The following is a 20,992-nucleotide window of genomic DNA, read 5'->3' as shown; positions in this document are numbered from 1 at the left end:
TGCCAAAATCCAGGCCGTTTTTCCCTGTTCTGGTCTTGGGAAACCTGGTCGCCATACTCTGCCACCAGCACCTCATCAGCCTCCAGTCCGTGAGCCCCTCTGTATCCTTCTCATCTCCTGGCTCTCCGCAGAGTGAGGAGTGGTGTTGGGCTGTCCCCCGTGCCGTGATGCAGGCGTCAAGGGGAGCTGGGACCACAGGGCACCAGCATTGCCGCGGAGAGTATGAGAGGCAGGGCCCTCCGTTGGCCAGAACACGTGGAGAGGCAGTAGGCAGGCCTAAAGTCCGGAGTCACACATGGCTGGGAAAGTGTGGGTTAGCGAGGAGGATGCGGGAGCTGATGGGTCCAGGGTGTTTAGAGAGCATTTCCGGTTGCAACTTGATGCTCCCTTCTTTCTGCTCCCAAAACACTGGTGTATCCTTCTCCCCTATCCCTCATTTTGATGGGCTGTACTTTTCTGGAAGAGGAACCAGATCTTGTTCATCATCGTGTCCCCAGCACATGGTAGGCACTCAATGCATGTTTGATAAAGGAGGAGGGAGCTTGGAGGTTCTTCCTCAAAAAGTTTCTTTCCCCAAGAGGCAGCGGGGGCTCCCGGAGGACACACACAGCACTTTAGGCAAAGTATGTGAAAACGGATCTCAGGACTGTGAGAAAGGGAAGCTTGCTGAGATTCTGGGTGAGGAATCAATGGATTTTTCCAGTGACTCTGAAAAGAAAAATCTCACTGAGCGAGCAGAAAATGCAAGGACAGCTTTCCATCCACCCCATCTGAGATTGCTCAGCTATTTGCCTTGGAGGATGAGGGCAGGCAGGGCTGGGTTACTAAGCAACCAGGCCCTGGCACCTGCTGGCAAGTGTTGGTGTGGTCCTTCCTCAAGTGGGGCCTCCCTGGGGGGCTGAGGCAGAGGGGTCCATGTGGGGAGGCGGGAGAGCCCGCTTTGATGGATTTCTCCTGTCTGCCTTTCAGCCATGGGAATGGCAGGTTGAGGGGGGAGGAATCAATACACTTCTCATTTGTTTAACTTTCCCAGTTTAACTCTAAGCAAGTGAAGATCCCAGTTTGGTGACCCCAGTAGTCTGAGCATTCTCAGACAGCCCAGGTGGAGTGGGCGGGGGCCCCAGGCCCTCAAGTGGGCCCAACACTGGGCCTGGCAACCCAAGCCCTCAACCTTCACTCTGGGTGACCTCAGGAAGCATGCTCACTGCTCTCGGTCTCACTTTCTCCTTCTGTAAAATGGGGAGACTTGCCCCTCCAGTGGAGACTAATTGCTAAAGAGGGCCCAGCATCTGCCTGTGAGAATGGGTGGAGAACTCCTGGGCTTGGGATTATAAAGGCTGTTTCGAGGAATGCAGATGGGTGTTGAATTGTGACGTGAGGTGGGGTTCTTGACTGTGGTGCGTGGAGGTGTAAGGTTCTGTTCACAGAACAGAGAAAGGGCAGGAGCTAGGGTTCTGCTGGGAAATGGTTAGAATGTCAAATAGTAATAGTCAGTTCCTGGGCCTTGATGTGTGCCAGGCACTGTTCTAAGTGTATGGACTCATTTAATCCTCACATCGTCTACAGTTGCCGCGTGAACAACGCGGGTCTGAACTGCATGGGCCACTTATATTTGGATGGTTTCAACAGTAAATATTACTGTAGTACACGGTCTGTGGTTATTTGAATTCGCGGATGCAGGATACCGAAGGCCCACTGTACGTTATATGCAGATTAGCTCCAGCGTTGTTTAAAGGGTCAACTGTGTATGTGGTTTCCATTTAACAGTGAGGAAACTGAGGCACTGAAGGGGTTCAAGGGTCACACAGTAGTAAGGGGCAGATCCAGAACTTGGACCCAAGTAGTCTAATGCCAGAGCTCCCAGCCCCTAAGCTATGCCGCCTCTCCTGTAGCTCTTTCCAGAATTACCCAAGTAACCGAAGCCCCAGCAGTGAGGCCAGGAGATGCTCACAGATGCAGCTGCATGTCAGCAGCATTCGTCTTGGAGTCACTGAGGACAGCGCACTTTACCAGGCCATTTAGGAGACAGGAAACCAGAGGTCCCTGCCCCTGAGCCTTTAGGATACAATGAGAAGACACACAAGTGGAAAGACTCTGAGCTACTCAATGACCAGCTAAGACACGTTTCAGTATCACAGAGTAATCCCGGAGCACCAGCGTGGGCTGGGTTAGCAGGGCAGGCAGGCAGCGCAGGGACAAGAGGGCGTGTGTGGGCCAGTGGCGAGGCTCCAGCACCCAGCACCAGCCCAGCCAGCAAAGATGAAGGCACAGGCGGGGCTTCCAGTTAGAGGGGAGCCGAGAAGGAGCCACTCCCCGCAGCAGGGCAGTGCCACGGGTGTCCCAGCCGCCCCTCCCCTCTGAACGAGCGTGGCAGTGCAGGGATACGGGGAGCTGGCACTGGCTCCCACGCGCCTGCTCACCACCTCGGAATTCTCTGAATCATTTACGGAGGCTCGGCCCCAGCCGGAGCCAGCACGTGGTGGGAGAAGGTGCGCCTGCTGTCCCGGCACCCACGGCCTGTGATTAGAACACACGAGCTGGACTCCTAAAGCCGCCCATCTCTCATGGCCCCGTGACTCTGCAGGGCTTGGCTTGATGGCTCTCAGAGCACGTGGGATCCTAGCAGCTGCGGGACCCTGTGGTCAAAGCATTCTTGTGCAGAGATGTCCACTAGGGTGAGAGTGAGGAAGGGATTCGGAGGTGGGGATGGAAAACTCTGAAGGCAAGCCAATTGCGAGCTCCCAGCTCGGCGACTTCAGCAGAATTCCACGATTCCGTGGCCTGCACAGAAAAGATGAGACAGTGTTGCCCCACATCTTCCTTTTGCTGTCGCATCCATTTCTCTAGGATGTGTGAGGTTGGAAAGCCGGGGTAGCTCCTTGCTCGTGGCCGGCTGTGACGGGGTGCGAGGAGACCATCTGAAGCAGGGTGGGAAGTGCCCACTGCTTGAATCGCCTAACGATTCAGGTTTCTGCAGAATGTGGGTGATTGGACTGTTTGTCTCAAGGCCCGTTCCAGATCTCTGAGCCCAGGCTTCTGAATTGCACCGAGCTCCTCTCTGGAGGGTCGTCTAAGAAGCTAGGAGACCCTCTCCTAGCTGCAGCTGTTCCTCTGAGCCAGGCTGGGCTGTCCAGGTCATCCCTAGGCTTCAGCCATTTCGTAGTGCACCTGGCAGGAGAGTGGCCAGGCCTAGGAAAAGAGCCTGGTCCTGGAGGTCCTGGGATGAGGGCCCCCTTGCTTAGAAGTAGGATCGACTCCTCACTTTCCCGGAATATAGAAAGTAAGGGACACTCCCAACTTTACGGGAACCAGGTGAATCCATGAACTGGTTACATGGCCCCCAGGTTCCCCTGCCCTTGGAATCTTCTTTTTTTATTGTAAGAAAAAATATATAATGTAAAATGTACCATTTTAACCATTTCTACGTGTATAGTTCTGTGGCATTAAGCACCTTCACATTTTTGTACCACCATCACCACCATCCTCTCCAGAACTTTTGCATCTTCTGAACTCAGCACCCATTAGACAATTAACTCCCCATTCCCTCCTCCCCACAGCCCCTGGCAACCACGATTCTACTTTCTGTCTCTTTGAATTTGATTACTCTAGGAACCACATATGAGTGGAATGATAAAGTATTTGTCTTTTTGTGACTGACTTATTTCATTTAGCGTAATGTCTCCAAGGTTCCTCCATGCTGTAGCATGTGTCCGAATTTCCTTCCTTTTTATGAATGAGTAGTATTCCATTGCGTGTTTGTACCACATTTTGTTTATCCAGTCATCCATCAGTAGGTTGCTTCCATGTCTTGGCTATTGTGAACAATGTTGCTATGAACATGAGTGAACAAATCTCTGTTCAAGTCCTACTTTCCCTTCTTTTGGGTATATATCCAGAAGTGGAATTGCTGGATCATATTGTAATTTCATGTTTAATCTTTTGAGGATTCGCCATACCATTTTTTTATAGCAGCTTCATCATTTTCCATTCCCACCAGCAATGCACACAGGTTGTTATTTTCTGTGTTTTTGAAAATAGCCACCCTAATAGGTGTGAGATGGCATCTCACCATGGTTTTGATTTGCATTTCCCTAGTGACTAGTGATTTCAAACAGTTTTTCATGTGCTTATTGACCATTTGTACATCTTCTTTGGAGACATGTCTATTCAAGTCCTTTGTCCATTTTCAATGGGGCTGTTTGTTTTTTTATTGTTGAGTTATAGGGGCTCTTGATGTTGATATATTCTGGATCGTGATCCCTTGTTAGACGTATGATTTGCAATGGAATCCTCTTTAAATTGATTCTAAAAGAGCCAAGTCTCGCATTTGAAGAGACTGGAGTCTAGGATGAGTTATTGGAACCCACTCACTCCCCCTGCCCACCATCATCCCTAATTCACTCCGCAGTGCTCTGGTCCTGGGTTCTCTGGGAATACAGAGATGGGAAAGGTGCAACTCCTGGTGTTGGGATGCTCATGGTCTAGTCAGGGAGATAGGCTGAGACACAACTCACACTACTATATAGAGGATGAAACCAGTGCTGGAATAATATTGGGGTGTAAGCTTATGCTGTCGAAGAGCCCGCTAATTCTAGATAGAAGTGGTGGATTAAGGAAAGTATCCCCCAAAGATATATCAGTTCCAGGGGGCAAATTCTCTCAGATGAGGAGGAGGACGTCTCAGACTGAATGATCAAACTAAGATGTCAGGGAGACTGAAAGGAGACAGGGACCTAGCAGGAAATCCAGTGAGGAAAACTAACCTGAAAAAAGACCTTCTCGGGCTTCCCTGGTGGCGCAGTGGTTGAGAGTCCGCCTGCCGATGCAGGGGATACGGGTTCGTGCCCTGGTCCGGGAAGATCCCACATGCCGCGGAGCGGCTGGGCCCGTGAGCCATGGCTGCTGGGCCTGCGCGTCTGGAGCCTCTGCTCTGCAGTGGGAGAGGCCACAACAGTGAAAGGCCCGCATACCGCAAAAAAAAAAAAAAAAAAAAAGACCTTCTCATGCCCTAGAAACTGTTGAGGGCACAAGAAAATGCCCCAAGGTAAAATTCCTGTTGCCACTGCAGTAGAACAGGTGGCACCCTATTCTGCTTGGATTCACACTTTAGACCTCTGAACTAAAAAAGGGGGGCTTCGTAACGGTCCAGGGGAGGGGAGAACAGAAATGGAAGGGATTTGCAACATCTACCCTCCGAAACAGTCAGAGTGCAGGAGTCTCCTCTGATTTCCAGTTACTGTCTCAGAAGTAGATGGGTGCCACGGAGCAGGAGCCCTATAGGACCCTTATACAATTCTGGAACCTTTCATTTCCATAGATTCGATTTTGGGTTTTGTGTGTGTGTGCATGTGTGCGTCTTATTGCTTCTTTGTGTTTTACTCAGTTCATTAAGCAAACGTTTAAGGGCCCCTCCTGTGTGCCAGGCCCTGTCCCGGGAACTGCGTCAGTGAACAAGTCTTTCTCTGCCTTTGGGAAGCTTCTATTCTATGCTCAAGCTGCAGGGATGTGTGCTGATCTTGAGAGGCAGCCAGAACACCTGTGTCCAGGCCACAGCCAGGTGGGGGGTGGGGTCGGGGGAGGGACTGTCAAGAAAACCTCCAGGGTAGAGTACAAGGATGCAGTTTTACAGAGGAAAGAAGGACAAGCTGTGCCCTGGGGCCTGCAGTAGACAGAAAAAGTGAGGGCGGGTGTCCGTCTAGGACTGAGAGGGGATACCTGGGGCTACTAGAGTAACCACATGTGCTGGTCTGCCCAGGACTTTCTGATTTGGGCACTGAAAGTCCTGCATCCTGAGAAAACTCAGTCCCGAGAAAACTGGGACAGCTAGTCACCCTACCTGGGACTCAGAGCTGAAGGCACCGCCTACTTATCCATGGGACACACAGTGGGCATGTAGTGCCAGGGGCCCACAGCACTTCAGGGGCCCACAAACATGTTTTAATTTCTTTTAAAATCAGGAGAAAGAAATGAACTTTTAGGTTGAAGAAAGTACTTTAATCTATGACATTTATATATTTGTCTTTATACCAATCATAAAATATAATTTCCAAGACTTTTTTATGGAGAAAGGGGCCCACAGCCCTGAGGATGAAAGTGCATGAACAAGAGTCATAATGTGGCCCAGGCTGAAAGGCCTGTCAGGGGCCAAGGTTAAGGCGAGAGGACTCCCGCATGGGGTCACTACCCACCAGTCAGACCTCCCTTTGCCAGATGAACGACTACTGAGGCTGCTGGTAGTTACCATGGCGTTTATTGACTGCTTACTGTATACTTACATTGTGCTAAGCACTTCCAGATGTGCAGTCTCATTCCATCTCTGCAATAAATGTATAAAGAAGGCCTTCTTATCTGTGTTTCGCAGGCAAAGCATCCCGAGTCTCAGTGAGACTGACTTGACCATGTTCACAGACGACCAAGGGTAGGGCCGGCAAAGGCCAACCTATGGCTGGATGTGCAGGCAGCGTGGCCTAGTGGGTAATAACATACCTCCATCATTGACTTATTTCGAGGATTAAATGAGATTGTGACTGCTAAACCCTGCCCACGCCTGGCTGTTGAGATTTTTATCATGATAATGAGGCCCTACAGGGCCTGAACTTAAGTGGGAAGCTCCAGGGCCACAGGGCTCTCCCAGCTTCCTGCGTGGGGCTCCTGCCACCCCAGGTGACGTGCTCCTGCCAGTAGACAGAGGTGGCCAAGTGAAAGGGTGAGGGACGCCATGCCCAGGTTCCAGGACATGCTGGCAGCCCAGAGAGGCCACAGACATGACGCCCGCACACACGGAGCTGGGCTGGGCTGCCTGGGAAGCCGCCGAGGCTGGTCCCTGTTGTGCTGTGCTTGTCCCAGTGTCCATGTATGTGTGTCTCTGTCTTCCCTCCTCAGATAACCTGTGAGCTCCAAGGACAGGGACCACACCCCATGGGTTTCAAGTCCCAAGGTGCCTTTCACAGTCCCCAACCCATGGGCAATTCAGTCAGTTGCTGTTGACTGTCTACATTGACCACACTCCATAGTTTTGTCTTTAGGGACTTCAGTCTCTAGTTTTCAAGGCTCCTCCTCTACATCCCCCCAGAGCAGCTCAAATTCCACATGGTTCTGCTTGTATGGATGGCTCCATCCTTCCTTCCTTCCTCTGCTGGGAATAACCTATCAGGGAACACAGTTAAGGAATTTGATTCTTTTATTTCGGGACATTGGACAGCTCCATAGAGGGACTTGTGGGAATCAACACCTTCACTGCCCTGGGTGGGGCTGGGGAAGCCATTCCAGAACACGGCCATCGGGACTCGGATGGGGCCCTGTAGTGAAGCCCCATGGGGCTTCCTCTTTCCCATCTGGTTGAGGCCATCACAAAGGGGCCAATGAACCCTGAATGTGATCTGAGCATCGAGCAGGGTGTGCCCAGCCTGGACAGACAGGTGCCTGCCCCTTTCCTTCAGAGGGTCCTACTTCGGATGTGCCAAACAGAGACAGCAGGTGTTTGGGTCAGGCCAGCTGCTGGACAGAAGGCGTCTGCAGGTGGTCATTCTCCTGCAGCCGATGCCTGAGGCTCTCATCCCAGACAGAGGCCTGGAGATGCTTCCCACCCAAGGGGCAAAAGAATCGCTGCTGACAGATTTGCTAAGAGCTAAGAAAGAGGAAATGTGGCAAAGGCTCGTGGTGACCAGCTTCCGGGATAGTTTTTGTTTTGTTTTCTTGAACTGTGTGAGTTGAGAAGGTGTGGACCTTACTTGAGCTTGGCCAACGTGGGGTCTGGCGGACGAGTAGAGAAAGCCAGTGGTGAGTAAGGAGCAAAGTCAAGTCGAAGAGAAGCGTTAGGCACGTTCTGTAGACCAGTTGTCACTGCTGCAGTGCAGACCTGCTGAGCTCCCAGCTCTCCTCCCAGAGGCCCCCATCCCCACACCCAGTTCTCTGAAACAGAAGAGGAAGCAGTGATGAAAGAAGCCACCCTATCCTATCTTCTGTGTAAAATCTTAGAGCTGCAGAGGGGCCTTAGAATTCTGCTGGTCTCGCTTAGTGATTTCACAGATGAGGAAACTGAGGCCCCAGGAGTGAAAGTGACTCACCAGAAGTCACAGGTCATTGGATGGGCTTGCATTCATTCTCACCAAGAAATTGCAAAGAGCTGAGCCATGGGACAGGCTTCCAGCCAAAGCCCACAGCCCCACGCAGCCCACACCTTCTCAGCATCTGCTTCTTGGGGTGCAGGTTGGTATGAGTTGCTCCTGGACCTGACTACTGTCCACGCTGGGCTCTGGGCTGAGTATCACCTAGGCTGGTCCATTCTCTCCCTGCCACGCAAGCAACAGGTATTTTTCTGACACGTCCTTGGAGGTCAGCCCAGTTCTCCGCTGAGCCCTGCAGAGGGTGCCAAAGAAGAATAATCATCAGATATCCTGTCTGACTCCCTCCAGGGAGCATCTAACTGGGGAGATGGGATTGACACAGGTGAAACAATAATGAAACAGTAAAAGGCAGCATATAATCAGATGCTAAAGGTAGCCATACAGGCTGTGAAGCCACCTCCATAGGTCCTGGCAGTGGTGGAGGTAACATTAGCAGGCAGCTGCGGAGGTCCATGGCACGTGGGAATTTGCAGCTCTGCTATGACAGGAATCTGAGGGTTTGAGGCCATGGGGCTGGTGTTTGGAAATGAGTCCCCGAGCTGGTGAGTGAGCTTAGCTGCCCACCTGCATCCTTCCTCAGGCAGCTTGCTGCCTCCCAATTAGAGAAGGGAGGAGAGAAAGCAGAACTCCAATGAAGTGATAAAGCTTTTGTCTACTTGCGAAAAGTGTCCATTAAGTGAGAGTGAAGTTACCAAAGGCCCATACACTGGTGGTGGGAGGAAATACACAGGAAACACCTGATTCTTGATACAAGTATGATATTAGGAGAAAGGCGGGGACCAGTACAAACCTGTATGCTGTATACCTTTCTCCATTTGGGAATTAAAACGTCAGGAACCTAAAAGATTAGGAGAGCAGAAAATGAGGAGATTGCTGTGGGCCAGAGAAATTTTCTCAGGAAACTACACAGAGAAGATGGAACTAGAGGAGATGGGGGCTATGTATTCTAGGCAGAAAAACTGCACAAATGACAGTGTAGAGCAGACGTGGGCAAACTACTGTTCGTGGGCCAGAGTCCACAAATAAAGTTTTACTGAAACACAACCACACTCATCCTATGGTCGCTCTCTGCTACAGTGGCAGAGGTGAGTAGCAACAGAGACTGGATAGCCTACGAAGCCTAAAATATTTGCTCCCTGGCCCTTTACAGAAAAAATTTGCCAAGCACTAGTGTAGAGAAAAGAATGAACAAACCCTATGACATGTGAGCCAATCCAGAGGAAGTGCTCCAGGAAAGTGAGAAATGAAATTGGCTAACAGAGATAGGACTTTGTATGCCTGGAGTGATAGTTACAGTACATGCCTTTTGGATGGGTTCAATCATTTCCAAAATACCCATTATTTCATTTGGTTTTACCTTTGCATCAATCCTATGAGGCAATAAAGGATTTTTATAGATGAGGAAACTGAGGCTTAAAGACATGATCCAACTCTCTCAAGATCACTTTGTTAGTGATGGGAGTCACAACCTGAACACACGCTTATGTTCACCCCACAGGTATTGCCTGAGCCTCTACCATGTGCCAAGCTGGAACTGAGCTCTGGGACCCCGTGGTGGAGCAGACAGGTGCTTCTCTCACAGAACTCAGTCCAAATGGCAATCCAAGACATACTGCACTATAATTCCTAGCAGAAAGCAAGATCATTTTTCTCCCTCTGTAGGCAATGGGGAAGCACTGAAGTTTCTTGAGCAAGCGTATATATTATCTGCTTCATGCTCAGGGCCACTGGGTGTGGAGAAGAGACAGAAGTATGATGTAAGTCACTAAGGAGCTTCAGTCTAGTTAGGAAGAAAAACCAAGGTGGATGGTCTACTTGGAGGATAATATTAGATGGATATTTAAGTGCAGGATAGTATAGTGTTAGTTTTGGATGTAGGTTAGCTCTAACCTTGCTGGGGCTCCATTTCCTCATCTGTGAAATGGGCATAATAATAGTACCTTCCTCATAAACTTGTGGTGAGGATGAAATGAGCTGATACATGCTAAGTGAGTAGAACAGTGCCTGGCACATAGTTAGCCTGTTAATAACAGTCAAGGATCATCGTCATCATCATGCAGGGCTGAGGTGGTCAGAGAGGCCTTGACAGGTGAAAGATTTCAGATAGACAGACAGCAGTAAGATGGTGAAAGCTGTGTGCAGGAGGAAGAGGCTGACAAGTTTAAAAAGAGGAAAAGTGAAATTTCTTTTTTTTTAATATGTATTTATTTATTTGGCTGCATTGAGTCTTAGTTGTGGCACGTGGGATCTTCATTTCTGTGTGTGAGATCTTCGTTTCGTCACGTGGGATCTTTTAGTTGCGGCATGTGGGATCTAGTTCCCCGACCAGGGATCGAACCTGGGCCCCCCTGCATTGGGAGCACAGAGTCTTAACCACTAGACCACCAGGGAAGTCTCAAAGGGAAAGTGAAATTTCTGGCAAAAGTGAGGTTTGCGTGATTTAGGTCCAGAAAAAAATGGGCCCGAATGTATCTGATGGTTCCAGCACATTCTCCTCAGCCCACTCCTGACCCTGGGGGTTAGGACCTATGAACACAAATTTGCTTCTCACCAGTGCCCTGGATGTGCTGGCTGCATTGGGAACAGCTCAACCGTCTGCCACCAATGCCAGGAGCTTAATCAGAGCAGATGCATCCCATGCCAGATGCACTGAGATGTATAAGCCTCCTAGGAGAGACACCTCACAGGGCAATGCCTGTTATCTTTAAAATCACAACAGAGTGAGCTCCCCATTCTGTCCCCATCTTGGGCCACCCCAGGAGACAAAACTCTGTCTGGTTTCTAGCTTTGTACCCGTAGATGGAGACAAATCTTTCACTCTGAGAACTTGAGAATCTGGCAGGTGAATAGAAAGTGGGGTCTTTGACTTATCCTCTGAAGATCGCAATATTATTGATCTGTTCACACCCTGGATACTGCCTTCTCGGTAAACCTTTGGGGGCAGTGCATATCTGTGAGTGCAAAAGTGTTAAGTCTGCAGCTGGATGGGGACGCTTGAGGTCTGAGATTGCTTGGGAGGGGTCTATACCAGTTCTTCTCCAACGTTGCCGCACATTAGAATCACCTGGGAGATTTTTTTAAATCCCTCTGCCCAGGCTGCACCCCAAACCAATTAAATCGGATCTCCAGGATGGAGCCCAGGTGTTGTGTTTCTCAAGATCCCCCAGAGGAGTCCACGTGCAGCCGGGTTTAAGAAGCACTGGTCGAGGTTTTCTACCATCTCTAGGATGGGAAAGAGTGCACTCCCGTAGCCATGGCTGGCTGGCTGGCTGGCCTGCTTTGGGAGGTGATTCATTCAGTCCATGGTCAGATCTTGTCTGCCAGATCTGGTGCGGGCAGCAGCCAGGGGTGCTGTCATCCCAGGGCGGGAGATTCAGTGTGCTGGCCAGACAGGGCTCCTGGCACTCCCAGACGGGATGGAGATCAGGATGGTTGTTTTCTGCGTGAGTCCTGCAAAGGGTGCCCACGGCCACTTGCGTCACTTCCCCAGGTTTGTGGTGGGAAGGGGGGAATAGACGGGTTATCTGCTGCAGGAAAAGAGAACAGGAAGAAAAAACCTTAGGTTAAGGCAGCTCTGACTCTTACTGTATTCAAAAACAGGCTGGAATACTGGCCTTTGAAAGCCATGATGCAGCTGCCTTTTCTTACCGGGAAATGGCTCTAGCTCATTTGGAAACTATGAGAGATCTTCCAGGAGCTTCCAGAGCTTCTAACTCTTTTTTGTAGATAAGTACGAGCAAGCTGCTAACCCCTAAGGAGCAACAGCCTGCATGTTTCAGAGACGGACAGAATGGAGTGTATGTATTGGTAACGGGATACTGGTCTTTCTGACTGGAAGCTCCCAGAGGGCAGCAGGCACGTCTGGGCCCACAGAGATGTGCCCAGTGGGGTGGGTGCTGGGGACGGGGCCTCCAGGAACTAAGCGGGGAGGGACGAAGAGTGAGAAGCTCCACTGTGATGGTCCCTGGGTGAATAAGTCGACAGCGAAAGAAGACTCTCTGTGTGGCTCACACCACTTGCTTCTCAGCTCAAGAAGATGGCAGATGCCCTGGGGAGTACTTGCCCTTGGGTGGTCCTCCATGAAATCAGGGTCCTGTTCCAGAGACCTGAGTGACCACATAGGAAAAGGGTGGGCCCTGCATCCTGGCGCCTGCCTCCTCCTGCCAGAGGCTAGAAGTCCCTCCTTGACATCTTTACAGGTGACACGGTGGCCCCAGGTCCTGAGGCTTCTGGGGACCCACTGAACGTTTCACAGGTCACGTAACTTATAGGTCTTGGTGTGGCGACTGCTCATCCCAGCCCCGTTGCATGGAATTTCAGTGATCGCTATGGGAGTGACTGAAGCGGCTGTCCTAGGGTGACCACATGGAATTGAGAAGAGCATGGGTTCCAGACTTTGATGGACTTGTTTCCAGGACCAACGCAGATGCTTACTAGCGGTGGGACCACAAGCGTGTTTCTTAACCCTTCTGAGCCTCTGTCTGTAATCTGTAAAACAGGAATAACGTACGTAGTGTGTAAGGTATGTGAGTGTACAGTGCTGTTCTGATCGAGATCCTCAAGGAAGAGTACATAGGGGAGCAGACAGGCCAGCGGAAGATGCCGTGATGGAAAAAGGATGTCAGCTCGTTTCCATGCTGAAGGGTGGGTGTGGGAGGCCACGCCCGCTCCCCTCGGCAGCCACAGAGCTTGACATCTTATCGGCTCTGTGGGACTGGAAAGTGGGAGGGGGGAGTGAAGGCATCCTGCTGAGTGTGACTTGTCTCCCGTGGGCGGGCTGGAGGGAGGAGGCTGGACAGCTCTGCCATGGGAGCCTGACATGTTCAGCTGGGTGGTGCTGTGACGGCAGCATGGCTGTGAAATTCCCCAACCAAACCAGACACCCACAGGGCAGTGCTGGGTGATGTCAGCCTGGAGAACGCGGTTGCCCCACCACTCTGGGCCTGTTTCTTCATTTGCCAGAGGAGAATCCTGACCCACCCTGGGTCCGCTAGATTTCTAAGACCAGGCAAATTCTTGGCAGGTTTTGACTGACCTATTTATTCCCCCAAACTGTGGCTCCTGCACTCCCGGCCACACAGGACAACGTGAAGACAAAGCAGGGAAGGTGGGTGGCAAGGGACTTGAGAGAAGCCCAGGGAACTGACAGACGGACAGGTTTGCTTAGACCCCAGAACTCTCCCCTGAATTCTGTCCACAGTGTGAACAACATCGACCTGCATCTCCTTGGCTTCCTTCTTCCTAGAGGGGGTGCGGGGGGTCGGGGGGCAGTCAGAAGAATAAATTGTGATGTCATGGGAAGAACACAGCAGAACGGACTGGCATCCCTTTTAGTTCTGCAGAGGCTGACTGCAGGGCTTTAGGCACGTTCCTAAACTCCTCCGAGTCTCCGTCGTGTCACCCGTGAAATGTGGGTAATAAACTCTTATCTTGCAGTTTGGATTCTGAGGATTAACTGAGATAATGCAAGCCAAGCACTCGGCACAGAGGAGGTGCTGAGTAAACGCTGGCTGTCCCCGTGCCCCAGCGGAGATTTATCCCCTCAATTATCAGGGAAGGCTACCGCCCCCTGCCCCCACTAGTTCATGCATTCATTTGATAAATATGTATGTGCGCGCGCGCGCGTGTGTGTGTGTGTGTGTGTGTGTGTGTGTGTGTGTGTGTGTGTATTCTTACTATGTGCAAAGTGCTGTGGCCAGTGACATGGGGCCTGGACTAATGTCCATGTGCCCTTGGTCCTCTCGATCTGGGAGAATTGCTGTCATTCCCATCAGCATATACTGGGATCACGTGTATGTTCCTGTCTCTCCAGCTCTATTGTTACTTCCTTGAGGAGATGGCCATGGCTTGCATTTCTTTGCATCTCCCATAGCATCTAAATGGACACCCTCCATAAGCAAAACAGCTCTGCCGATTCACCAGATTCACACCCAGTGCCTGTGTGCCGGGCCTTTTCACCTTGGTCTTGCAACAAGCCTGAACGGTGGGTATTGCCCCCATTTCACAGGTGTGGAGACTGGGGCCGAGAGAGATGGAAGTCACTTCCCCGGGGTAGCTGGCTGCGCAGGGGTTTGACCTTTGATTTTTCTCAGGCTGAGTCCATCCCATTCACTGCGTGAGGCTGGCGCTCACTTATTCTCGGTTGGAGAGGACTTTGGGAGGACGAGGTCATTTCCTTCCTCATCCTGAGAGCCACTGTACATCCACCCTCACATCTGTGTCTGTTTCAGAATGAGTGTAAACCCCCAGAGGAGCCGTGGTGCCCGCCCACGCTGCAGGAGATCAAGCAGAAGATCGACAGCTACAACACCCGGGAAAAGAACTGCCTGGGCATGAAGCTGGTGAGGGGGCTTGCCCCACACTGTCCGCCCCCTTCCTCTCTCCCCCTCCAGCTCCATAGCCCCTGCCGATGTGGCTCCCCTGCTCTCCCTCTGCATCCTGGGGGATACCCCCACCAGGGCCCTCCCCTTTCTTTGGGCTCCTGGAGGCCTCCAGGCTTGTGTGAAGCTGAGAGCCTGGGTTATCAGGGGTCTCTGTGTGTTTTAGGGAAATAAAATGGGCTTCAGAATAAGATCCACATCTAGTCTCTGGCTCTTCCTGTTTTTAACTTGTGGCTTTGGGAAACCTTAACCTCTCTGAGCTTCACTGTAAAATAGAGATATCAGTTCCCATTTGTCAAAGCGCTTGTGGGAATTAAATGATATACAAGTGACTAAGGGCCCAGGAGGCCCTGGGCAAGGGGAGCTCGCAGCAACTCCTCCTCCCCTTCTTGGTCATTACAGCCTGTGTCTGGGGAAGCTTCCTTAGACTGTGCAGAGCTCAGAGAGGGGAGGGCACTGACTTTGTGCCAGGTTTGGAAAGGCCATCTTCAGTGGGGAGGGGAGGAGACAGTAGAAGAAACCTGCCCCCTGCTGGTGGCTGGCAGCAACTGGCTCTTTGGGGCTTCAGCCGGGTGGGGCGCTAGAAAACCCAGTTGCGGATAGGCCTGGGTTTAAGTCTTGCAGACTGCCGGGTTTTGGAAAGAGATGCAGGAGAAAATCCAGTGCGCTTGTTCTCCGAGGACTTTATTACAGAGGCTTCCTGCTCCTCCTCGGTTTGGCGGGGCAAACTAGAGAGGCCACTCCAGACCCTGCCTCTTGGCCTGGGGACCCACCAAAGGCAGTCGGCATCTGCCTCGTGACAGGGGATTTGGGGCAGGCAGCCTGAGCCCGTCGGGAGGGTGTTTGACTGGGATGGCACTGCTGTTAGGAAAGGCCTCTGCAGCCCACCGGATCTGGGGCCACGGCCCAGAGTGGCAGATAGGATCAAGCAACACAGACCCTCCCGGACCCCACATGACTTCCCCCCCGCCCCCTACCCCGCAGAGCGAAGACGGCACCTACACGGGTTTCATCAAAGTGCATTTGAGACTTCGGCGGCCGGTGATGGTGCCTGCTGGGATCCGGCCGCCGTCCATCTACGACGCCATCAAGGAAGTGGACCTGGCAGCCACCACGGACAGGCGGACATCCTTCTACCTGCCGCTGGATGCCATCAAGCAGCTGCACATCTGCAGCACCACCACGGTCAGTGAGGTCATCCAGGGGCTGCTCAAGAAGTTCATGGTCGTGGACAGTCCCCAGAAGTTTGCACTTTTTAAGCGGATACACAAGGACGGGCAAGGTATGAGAGAGCTAGCTCCCACCCAGAAACTACCTTTCCCAGGTCCGTCTGTGCTCCCCAACACACTGGAGTGGGAGGATTGGGCCTCTCGTGGCACCTCCGCCCAGCCATCCATGTGGCATTAGGTCTGTGGAAGGGCCACACGCACATTCTGCCCGCTCACTGTGCCCCTCCCTCCACGCGTGACTTCAGGAAAACCACACCCTGGGCTCTCACTTCCTAATCTGTGGAATGGGACGGAACCGCCCACCACTCCTACTAATCTTTTAGGGGATGATGTGAATGGAAACATGCTTCACACTCTAGCAGACACCGAAGATAAAGGCTGTTACCCTATTTATTCTTGTCAGGTTCATTTCGTTAGGTTGAAAGGATGTCCACTTCCATTTAGAAACACCAGCCTCTGCGTTTCCAATCGGTCCCACCCCTCCTGAGCCCCTGCCCTTCTTTTCCAAGATGAGCGCCCAGCCCCCTCTCTTGGTTTGCAGTGCTCTTCCAGAAACTCTCCGTTGCGGACTGCCCCCTCTACCTGCGCTTACTCGCTGGGCCTGACACGGATGTGCTCAGCTTCGTGCTAAAGGAGAACGAAACTGGAGAGGTGGAGGTAGGTCTGGGACCCTTTGTTTGGTGCACAAAGCCAGCCTGCGGGCACGCTGGGGGGCATGGGTCAGCCTCACCACCCAGCACAGCAGGAAAATGTCTCGAGGCAGCTGGGCTGGGGTGAGTGCTGGCTGAGGTTCAGCATTTAAGCCAGGATTGTAAGCGCCCTGGGGTAGCAAGTCAGGGCCTGTGTCTGGCAAGGCCTGTGGAAAGACAGGACTTCATGTGCTTTATTTCTGAAAACTCAGGGTGGATGGGCGCTGAGAAACTCCCTGTGTTCCACCCAGGTTCTTTTGCTCCAGGATGGCCTGGGCTCCACTGGGCATGGGTATTTTTGAGTCATTTGTCTCTCCCTGGTTCTTCAAAGCGGACCTCGATCCCCCAAGGGAAGCTCACCGGAGTCCAGTCTGTGGTGTGAAGTGAGGTGAAACCAAGCTGGTGGCCCCCGCGGCCTGGGCTGCGTGGCAGGTGGGGTCACAGAGGAGTGACCGAGAACAGGGTGCCTCTCACAGAGTTTGTCACACTGCATTCACTGGAAGCCTGGGGTTCGGGGAAGCAGTCTTGGGAGCCACTGTGGAAATCTGGGGGGTCCAGGCGAGCGGGGCCCTGTCCTTTCCCGGCCTCCACCAGGCAGCTCTGCTTTCCATCTGCTTTATATAGTGGAAGATTTCGTTTGGAAAAAGTATTCCGCTGAAGCTGTTTGAACACTGCTGGCCCGTGGCAAGCTCACGGGCCTGGGGGTTTAGAGGCCTGGCTTCTAGTTCTAGTTTTGCTGCTATAAGCTTTGTGATTGTGGTGCTTGTGTCTGTGATTGTGGTTCCCTCTGTGGACTTCAGTTTTTTCATTTATCCAATGTGGGGATTAAACCAGATAAACCTTAATGTTCCTTTGTGCTCAAAGAGCTTAGGAGTCGAAACCCCTGGCCCCATGGGGGCCTCAGTTCCTGGGTCAGCCTGAGAGAAGTTAGACTTGCCTTCTTTCCTGAGAGGCCAGGTCCCCCAGGCCCACCAGGCTCTGCAGAGCTGTGCAACAGACTCATCTCATCATCTGCTCTGCCAGCCAAGGGAGGCACATACCCTCATTCCACGGCAGATGAGAAAACAGGCTGAGAAGGTGGACTTATGTGCTCAAGGCCACACAGTGGAGCCAGGTTGACACCCAGTCTCCTGAGTCCAAGTCTAGCTCTCCTCCAGGTGCCACTTGAGGGTCCGCATGTTGGGAGCCTGTTGCTGATCACCCCAAAGCAGACAGCTGGGTCCCAGGCAGCTCCCGCATCACTGTTAAGGTCTCAGCGGCTACAGAGAAATTTAAGATTGTTGATTCTCTGAATAACAATGTGGCTTGTGGACGAGTAACTCTTGGCCACGAGACGCCAGGATTTGAAATTCTGTTGCTGGTGCGGCATGGAAACCCCAAGCTTTATTTGTCACATCTGCCTACTCAGTAGCAAACCATGTGCAAACTGTGTGAAGAGTGGGGACAGCAGGGGCCCTCAGATCAGGCGCCCACTAACCTGTCTCCTGTTGTTTCTCCCCCAATCTCCCTCTCGCCCCACAGTGGGATGCCTTCTCCATCCCCGAGCTCCAGAACTTCCTAACAATCCTGGAAAAGGAGGAGCAGGACAAAATCCAACAAGTGCAGAAGAAGTATGACAAGTTTAGGCAGAAACTGGAGGAGGCCTTAAGAGAATCCCAGGGCAAACCTGCCTAGCTGGTCCTGCTTCCTCTTCTCCCGATGCCCACGGATTTATTTTTATTATTAATTATTATTTTGCCACAGACACTTTTTCTCAGGACACCTCTGTTGGGTGCATCTGTGCCCGCCCAGCAGTTCCAGACGTGGCACAAAATCTCTGATGGACACGTGTGCGTGTGGAGTTGGGGCCTGCCCACCGTCACGCTGTGCCCTCTGCACACTGCCCAGGAGCAGCGCTCGCTCGTGTGAAAGTTCCGCCACGTCCTCTCACCATCGGCAAGCCTTTCACAAACCAAATAGTTGCCTCTCTCCACACCAGCCGGCAAAGGAAAGAAAAAAGATTTTAGAGATATATGTTCTTTCTCTGCCTTTTATTCTTTTTCAATTTCTTTCTTATTTGCCATCCACGGTTCCCTTATTTATGAGTCCAAGAATTGTAGCATATTCCTTTAGCAGGTCTGAGCTGAGCCCCTGAGAGCACGACAGTACTCATAAAAGGACTGTCCCCCACTTTCCCCAGGTGCCCGTTGTTCATGCTTAAGGGAAGGTCATAAAGCCACTGGCTCGGGTCAGGAGCACCGAAGCTGAGATTGCCTGAGGAATTTCCAGAGAAGCTGCAGCGGCCCTGGCCCTGATGGCCCAAAAGTCTGAGCCCATGTAAACCCAAAGGCATACATATCTGTGTATGTGTGGTCTTCAGCCATATCTTTGTCAACAACTCTTTGTAACTGAGTTACAGTTTTGAATTTAATATTGCCATCATCCTCCTGTGTTTCCACCAAAGGGAAACCAGCCATTTACCATTTTTAAAGTCTCCTGCTGAGTACGGAAATCAGGCAGTCAAAGCCAAAACATGTTGCAGCTAAAGGTGTCCAAGCTGTCTTCAGCCTTCCCCGGGCTAGAGAGCCGAGGAGGCCTGGCTGCCTTGGTTTCCCTTTGGCCTCCAGCACTGCCTCGCTCCTCCCACTGGGACTCTGGGATCTCCAGATACCGCCAGAGGAGCTGCCTTGAGTACAGAGTGGGGAACCTCCAACTCAGCCAACTTGGAGACCTTTATGTTCGAAGAATGGCCAGCCGTGGGGCTGGCCTCCTGCTGACCTCAGTGCCTTTTTGTTTTCAAAGAGGGACCGGAGCAGGGGCATTTGCTTGAGGCTCTGCTGCTGGCTTGCTCCTGCCAGGAAGTGGACCGCGGCAGTGTGGGAGACAAGGCCAGGAGAATCTTCCCTCCAGGTATGGGACGAGGGTCGCAGACCTCCTTCCCGTCTAAGGTCCTGGGCTCTGACTTCCAAGAAGTGAGGTCAAACTGCCTGGACAGGGCGGATCAGATTCCCAACTCTACATGTGTACTGGCTCCTTGCTTAGGTCCAAACTTAGAACTAGCCAAACAATTCAAGCCGGTAGCCAGGACTACAGAGACACTCCTGCACAGAGGAGAAGGACTCTGGACTTTCAAAGCGGGGCCAGTTTTCCAGTGCAGCCTCTGAGAGACCATTTCTTCGTCAGCCTCTGAGAGACCATTTCTCTGTCGTCCTCTGCCTTCCCAAGTCCCTGTTGGGTTGGTTTGAGCCCACACTTCTTTGTGTAGCCTCAGCAGTTCCCTCCCTCCCTGACCCTTGCTGAGTCCACATGCCCCTGATCACAGAAGGAATGCAGACCCCTCATCATGCAAACTACTTAGTCTTCAGAGCTGCAAAAACAGGACGAGTTAAGCAGCTCAAAAGAGATTTTTTACATCATAAAAACCCTAGTTATCTGCTATCTCCTGCTCAGCCTTATCACGTCCCCCGCTTAAAAAAATCTCTCTCCCTGCTGTGTATCGACAGGGGTGGGTGCAGAGTCCTCTTTTCTTCAAGCTGCATGTCTTTAACATGAACAGAAGGCATGGATCCTGTGCAACCGCTGTGAATGCTGCTGAGAACCTCCCTCTGATGGGGTGGCTATTTTATTTTTGAGAAGGAAAAGAAGTCATGTACATATATACATAAAGGCATATAGCTATATATAAAGAGATAGTGGTGTTTATGAAATAAGGAAACTATGGGAAAATTCAGACTTTCTCTAAAGCACAGTTAGACCAGGACCCAGGCTGAGGCCCTACCTCCGAAACAGTAGTGTGTAGGGAGTGTCCCTTCCCTCCCAGGGTGGGCATGACTGCTGGAGTGCCTTCTACTGTTGTGTTGCCCAGTGCGTAAAGTGTTTTCTTTTTAAATGTCTTTCTTATGTGGGTTTTAAAGAAAGTAATAAAAGCTGGTTGCAAAAATCATTCAGACCAGAGATGTGTTCCTTGAACTTCCCCATCTCATGGAAATCGGGAGCTGGGAGAGGGGGTGGGAATAGAGGAACACGCACACTTTGTGTCCAAGTCAGATTTCCTTTTGCCAGCGAACAGAGGAATGAAGGCTACTGTTCAAATCAGCTTGAGAAAACCATCCAAAGGCTTGGGCTGGGGGTGCTGCCTAGGTGCCTGGCTATTCTGCATCCGCACAGAGCAGGAGAGGAAAGGGGCCTTACTACAGAGAGGGGGGCTTTCTGGAGCTAAGGATGATTGAACACCAGAACAGGCTACTGAGTGAAGCAATGATTCTTCTATTTTCAGAATTATTTTAAAATTAGATAGGAATGTGTCTTTGAAAGTTTGAGATTATCTCACCTGGAGGAAGGGGGCTAGATGACAAAAACAGTCCCTTGACCTTAGCTCTGACGTCCGTCAAAGGAACATCTTGGTAACCGTGGTAATAACCACGTAAAAGTTATTAGAAAGAAATTCTCGCCTGCCTTCCGGTATTGATCACACACAGTGCAATGAATGGGGGCCCCCGGAGCTCATCCAGTCCACTCCCAGCCTCCCCCTAGGAGAGCACCCCCTGTCCAATAGACATTCTTAAAAGTGTCCAGGAATGGGGCACATC

The 20,992-nt window shown here is 51.6% G+C and overlaps 1 protein-coding gene across 2 annotated transcripts in view; it reads left to right on the top strand.

Annotated features, from left to right (window-relative positions):
- The window catches only part of RASSF5 (Ras association domain family member 5), a gene marked incomplete at its 5' end in the record, with an annotated part of 71,079 nt that extends 50,733 nt beyond the window's left edge, over positions 1 to 20,346 (top strand). For both annotated transcript variants that reach the window (XM_082658778.1, XM_082658779.1), the window contains 4 exons: positions 14,357 to 14,467; positions 15,491 to 15,788; positions 16,277 to 16,392; positions 17,946 to 20,346. In XM_082658778.1, coding sequence (XP_082514904.1) covers positions 14,357 to 14,467; positions 15,491 to 15,788; positions 16,277 to 16,392; positions 17,946 to 18,098 — 678 coding nt within the window. In that variant the 3' untranslated portion in view covers positions 18,099 to 20,346. The remainder of the gene's footprint in view (positions 1 to 14,356; positions 14,468 to 15,490; positions 15,789 to 16,276; positions 16,393 to 17,945) is intronic.
- Between the last annotated feature and the right edge of the window lie 646 nt (positions 20,347 to 20,992).

Source organism: Grampus griseus, assembly GCF_964374135.1.
Source record: "Grampus griseus genome assembly, chromosome: 1".
NCBI classification, from domain to species: domain Eukaryota; kingdom Metazoa; phylum Chordata; class Mammalia; order Artiodactyla; family Delphinidae; genus Grampus; species Grampus griseus.
The sequence above is the reverse complement of the archived record's forward strand: the minus strand, read 5'-3'. Positions and strand labels throughout refer to the sequence as shown.